Source organism: Phanerochaete carnosa (assembly GCF_000300595.1).
Source record: "Phanerochaete carnosa HHB-10118-sp unplaced genomic scaffold PHACAscaffold_1, whole genome shotgun sequence".
In the NCBI taxonomy this organism is placed as follows: domain Eukaryota; kingdom Fungi; phylum Basidiomycota; class Agaricomycetes; order Polyporales; family Phanerochaetaceae; genus Phanerochaete; species Phanerochaete carnosa.
The window spans coordinates 5,574,053-5,578,641 of record NW_006767628.1 but is presented as its reverse complement, the minus strand read 5'-3'; the positions used below and the strand labels follow the sequence as shown (position 1 = coordinate 5,578,641).

General features: G+C 56.9%; 3 protein-coding genes across 3 annotated transcripts; all 3 read left to right on the top strand.

The window, feature by feature from the left end:
* Window positions 1-943: 943 nt before the first annotated feature.
* Window positions 944-1,148, top strand: PHACADRAFT_58233 (uncharacterized protein; the record flags this gene model as incomplete). Its single annotated transcript, XM_007389572.1, has 2 exons — window positions 944-1,003; window positions 1,056-1,148. Coding segments are annotated over 2 exons (153 nt in total), but the record flags the coding sequence as incomplete, so codon positions are not given.
* A 60-nt stretch (window positions 1,149-1,208) lies between these two features.
* Window positions 1,209-1,643, top strand: PHACADRAFT_84717 (uncharacterized protein; the record flags this gene model as incomplete). The annotated part of the gene is made up of 1 exon (XM_007391157.1): window positions 1,209-1,643. A coding segment is annotated over one exon (435 nt), but the record flags the coding sequence as incomplete, so codon positions are not given.
* Window positions 1,644-2,318: 675 nt separating this feature from the next.
* PHACADRAFT_24958 (uncharacterized protein) lies at window positions 2,319-4,356 on the top strand (the record flags this gene model as incomplete). The annotated part of the gene is made up of 3 exons (XM_007389551.1): window positions 2,319-3,642; window positions 3,708-4,288; window positions 4,318-4,356. 3 exons carry the CDS (start codon window positions 2,319-2,321, stop codon window positions 4,354-4,356), a joined length of 1,944 nt encoding a protein of 647 aa, XP_007389613.1.
* Between the last annotated feature and the right edge of the window lie 233 nt (window positions 4,357-4,589).

Here is a 4,589-nt window from a genome sequence, read left to right as displayed (position 1 = left end):
GCTGCCCGACTGCGCGAGGAGCGAGGCCAGGAGCGCGATGTCTGCGTCCAGCGGCTTCTGCGGTGCTGTCGAGGACGAACTGGGTTTAGAAGTGCCGTTCATTGTCGGCGATACTATGTGGTGTATTTGAGACAAATATGTGGGCTATGAAGGAGTACGGTGTTGGCGAGGGCGAGCACTAGTGCAACGTCAGAGCAAGACGTTCTGGTTAGGCAAGTGATTAGGACATCGCGAGATTGCGATCTACGATAAGATTAGATTCCTGATCTCCGCGCACTCCCGCTGATTGATGCGCCTTCCCGTGTCCCGACCTGCTTGACGATTTACGTTTCTCCACTTGGCCCCCCAGCCCATCCTCGACTCCTGACGCTTCCTGCGACAACCACGGGATGATCTTTCCTTCATAAGGCATCCAACTATGCGCGTTGCCTGGTATCATGGCGGTGCCAAATTTGTGCTAGAGTGTAGTTCAACTTCACTAGGCATATGAGCTGGCCGTTCCTCGAGGCTGTTCTGTGCTGTGCGACATTTTGTATCCTTCGATATTCAAATATACCGTCTACCGCCAACTGGGGTTCGTGTTGGCAGTTATAGGCCCTGGGCGCCGCGCGCTACGGTCTTACATTCATTATCGGGTAGCTGCGCACTGCCATTCGGCAGTACTTGTCTACTGACCCGGCGCTTGCGGGTGGCTGTCCGGGTGGTTTGCTTTTTTATCCTTTACTAATTCTGTCATATATTCTCTGTTTGCCCAGTTACCCTCGCTGCAAACCCGCGTACATCATGGCCCAGCCGGCCGGGGACAAAAGCACCTTGAACGAAGCCCGCTCAGCTGTGAGTGGTGTACGACGCGTTGCCGGGTTTTCATCCGTTTTGACTTGCTTTCCAGAGCACCCGCGGTCCTGTACTACGGGATTGGGCAGGCATCGAGGATCATCTTATCAAGTACGACGGAGGCAGGGTCACGGGCTATTCGGAAGACATTGACACTCTGCTTGTATTCGTGAGTCGTGTTCACAATTTGGATCTGGCGCTCACTCATCAGCAGTTTCAAGGCCGGTCTGTTCTCAGCGATCCTAAGCGCGTTTGTGGTTCAGACATATCAGCTGCTCCAGCCTGACAACCTGGATGCGACGAATCGACTTCTCGCATATGGATTCTCTGCGCAGAGAGCCCAGGTCCCGATTTCTGCTGCGATAAATGCGACGATGAACTCCTTTCTAGACTCACCGCCATTCATACCCTCTGCCTCTGCGCGATGGATCAACTCTCTCTTCTTCATCAGCCTCGTACTCAGTCTCGCCGCGGCACTGCTCGGTATTCTCGCCAAGCAGTGGATCCGAGAGTATATGCAATGGAACTCTCCCCTCGCGGCGCCGCGCGAGAACGTGCTCGTGCGTCAGATGCGCTTCGAGGCTTGGGAGGCATGGAACGTCGCGGCGACAATTTCGGCAGTACCTGCCTTGCTTGAGGTCGCTATGATTCTCTTCCTCGTCGGTATGATCATTCTTCTCTGGACACTCGATGACGTCGTTGCCATCTGCGTCACCGCCGCCACTGCCGCATTCCTCCTTGTCGTGTCGGCGTTCACGATCCTCCCAGTCCTCTTCCATCGCTGCCCCTATCGGTCCCCGACTGCGTGGGCGTGCGTCACGGGATATAACCTATTGTGCACGCAACTACACAATTGTGTCGAGCTAAGCAAGCTGTCCTTTCGTGCGCTCAAATTCCGCATAAAGCAGCTGTGCAAAGCAGCTCTAGATAGCTATGGCGGTGCTGATGACCATCACCAACGTCCCTACATTCGTTCTCGTTCTTCCAGCTACAGTAGACCGTCATGGCACTCGCCCCTTGACTCCATATTACGCGCGTTTCTCTTGCACCTATGGAACGCCGTCAAAGACTGGGAGCGCCCTAAAACAAGTCCGAAGTTTCGCGTCAACGCATTGGTTTGGCCCTCTGGTCTCACCGATTGGCGTTACAGGGACCTCGAGAGCTGCAAGGCTGCTAAGTTGCAAGTCGGCCGATGGTGGACGAAGTCCTACGATGCGCGTCCAGACGCTAAACGCGCCCTTGCGACGGAGTGGAGCGAACTCGGCGAGAACGGCCAATTCCTGAAACAGCGTGAATCCGAGAAGGTGCCCGAGACCGTTGTGGATGCGCTGTTCGTCGAGATATCCCATACGGTGCTCCTCCTGCAAGCTCTCTCCTGGGTGCAGCGGTCGTCTCAGGACGCGCGAGTCGGCACGTTCATCGAGCAGTGCACCGAGCTCGTTCACATCTCCGAGCCTGCTGGCACGACGCCGTATGCCATCCGCATGGTCGCCACCTGGTGCGTGCTCGCGTCGCTGAAGCACAACCAGCTGCACCAGCCACAGCTTGCGCTTCTGCCCCGCGCATCCTCCGGGCTCCGCGAGGACTCGCCCGTGACTGGCTTGCGGCTCTCCACCGGTGTGCACATCGGCGACCTCCTCGCGCCTGCGCCGCGCCAGCACAAGCGGGAGCTCAGCATGGACGCGTCCGCCCCCGGTTCGCATATCATTCCAGTGCTGGCACGCATGGTTGCAGCCGATCTGAAGTACACTCTATCTGCGGCGTCTGGGCCCGGGGCTCTTCCCCAAGAGCGCAGGACTCTTGAGCTATTCAACGTCCTCCAGGCATTGACAGAGAGCATCACCGATCTCCGTCGCGAGCCTTGGTTTGTGCAAGCGGTGGAAAACGTGCTCCGTGCGAGCACCGAAGGCTCGGCCACGCCAAAGCTGGCCGTGATGTTCCCGGTCGCTTGCCGGCAGGTTAAGTTTACATCTCAAGGAAAGGAGCTAGGTGAGGCAAGAATCATAGTATATGCACACCACCCGCTGACACCCGACATGACAGCCGTAACGAGTGGACAGACTTCGCCCACAGACTACGAGTCTCTCATTCTCTATTACTTCGAGCGCCGTCTGGAGAACCCGAGCGAACAAACCCTGAACATGTTCGTCTTCTCATGTGTCCGCTGGCTCAGAGAGCGCCGGATCAGCGATGTGCATTCTCCTGTTGCGACGACTGTCCTCCAGCGGATGGGAGCCGCCGCGCGTGTAATCGCACAGCTCCGTGCGCCGCGCGACGTACACGGGTACGATGGCGCTGACGACGGCGAGTGGATCAAGCTCGTACGACACCAATATAAGGACCTTGCGGCCGAGAAGGCGCGCGCGCGCGTCCTCCGGCAGCTCTTCCACGCTTTCGAAACGGCATACCGCCGTGGCGTGCTCGCAGGCCATCAAGGACTCATCCGCGACATGATCCACGAGGGTCTGAAGCATACGCATGAAGATCTGGGCAACATCTGCACAGATCGCAAGTGTCCCTGGGTCAAACATAAGTGCCAAGGCGAGCAGGCGTTGCTTCCGACGTTCCAGAACTGCCCGCTGCTGCAGAAGGATGTTCGTGTGGCGCCGAATTCTGTCCCTGCAAAGCTGTCCATGTCATTGATCGAACAAAAACGACCTGTTGAGGTGGTCATTCCTCCGGGTGCAGTGGACAGCGTGACGTCCGGGACAGTTCGCTTCCTTCCCGCAGATGACTTGCGATTGCCATTGCTGCATCAAGCTCTTTCGACTTGTAAAATCACTTACGACCGCCTTGATAACTGCCTCGGTAGGCATATTGACTCGTAGCTGAATTAAGATCGCATGGCTAACATTTTTGATGTCTCTTTCCAGCACTTTCACCTGGCAGCACCTCCGCTAAGTCACTCGAGAAGCTCCTGTTGGAATACTTCCCAGGGGCGGCAGAGCGGTACAGCGAAGAGTCTATCAACATGTTCATTCTCACGGCCGTTAGGTGGCTCGACACGCAACGAAAGATTGAGCACCGCGCGTCCGCGACCGTCACGGATATCCTCGGGCGAATGGTTTTAGTGGCCGAAGCAGTACGGCAAAGGGAGCGCCGGTCCGTTTATGGTTGCGACGAGGCCGAGGATTACACCTGGCTCGCCGCCCTCCTGTCCTACCGCGAACGACTCGTCCGGACCCACGGCTCAATCTTCCGGCGGCTTCTGCACGTATTTGAGGACTCGTTCCGGCGTGGCGTGCTTGTTGGTCCTGAGACCTGGATAGCGTTCTACCTCCACGGATGCCTGGAATCCGGTCATGAAGGCTTATCTGTGTGCGAAGACGAGAGCTGCTGCTGGATTCGCCACGAGTGCTCGGACGGCCTCTGGAAGCGAGATTGTGCGCTACTGCATCCGATCGATTCCGCTCGCGGTCAAAACGCTCCGCCTGCTAAGACTGGCTCACTATCAGTAGGCGCGGACAGCTCTACCTCTGCTAGGAAGCCAAGCGGACCACCAGAGACAGCGGTGCATCATGAAGAAGAGCAGGATCCGTACCTCTTACCTTCAACGAAGGGGTGGAAGTTCTGGGCCTTCTACCACGCCTGCACGTCTTCTCGACTCACAGTTCGCGCTCAAGATAATAAGATCGGTATGTACATCAGTTCTACACAACGAAAAGTTCTCTGACTCTTTCCCAGTGCTAACTAGTGGTGTCACTACCGGCATGGACTACGAGTCGCTGATCTTGCGCTACTTTCCTAGCACCTTC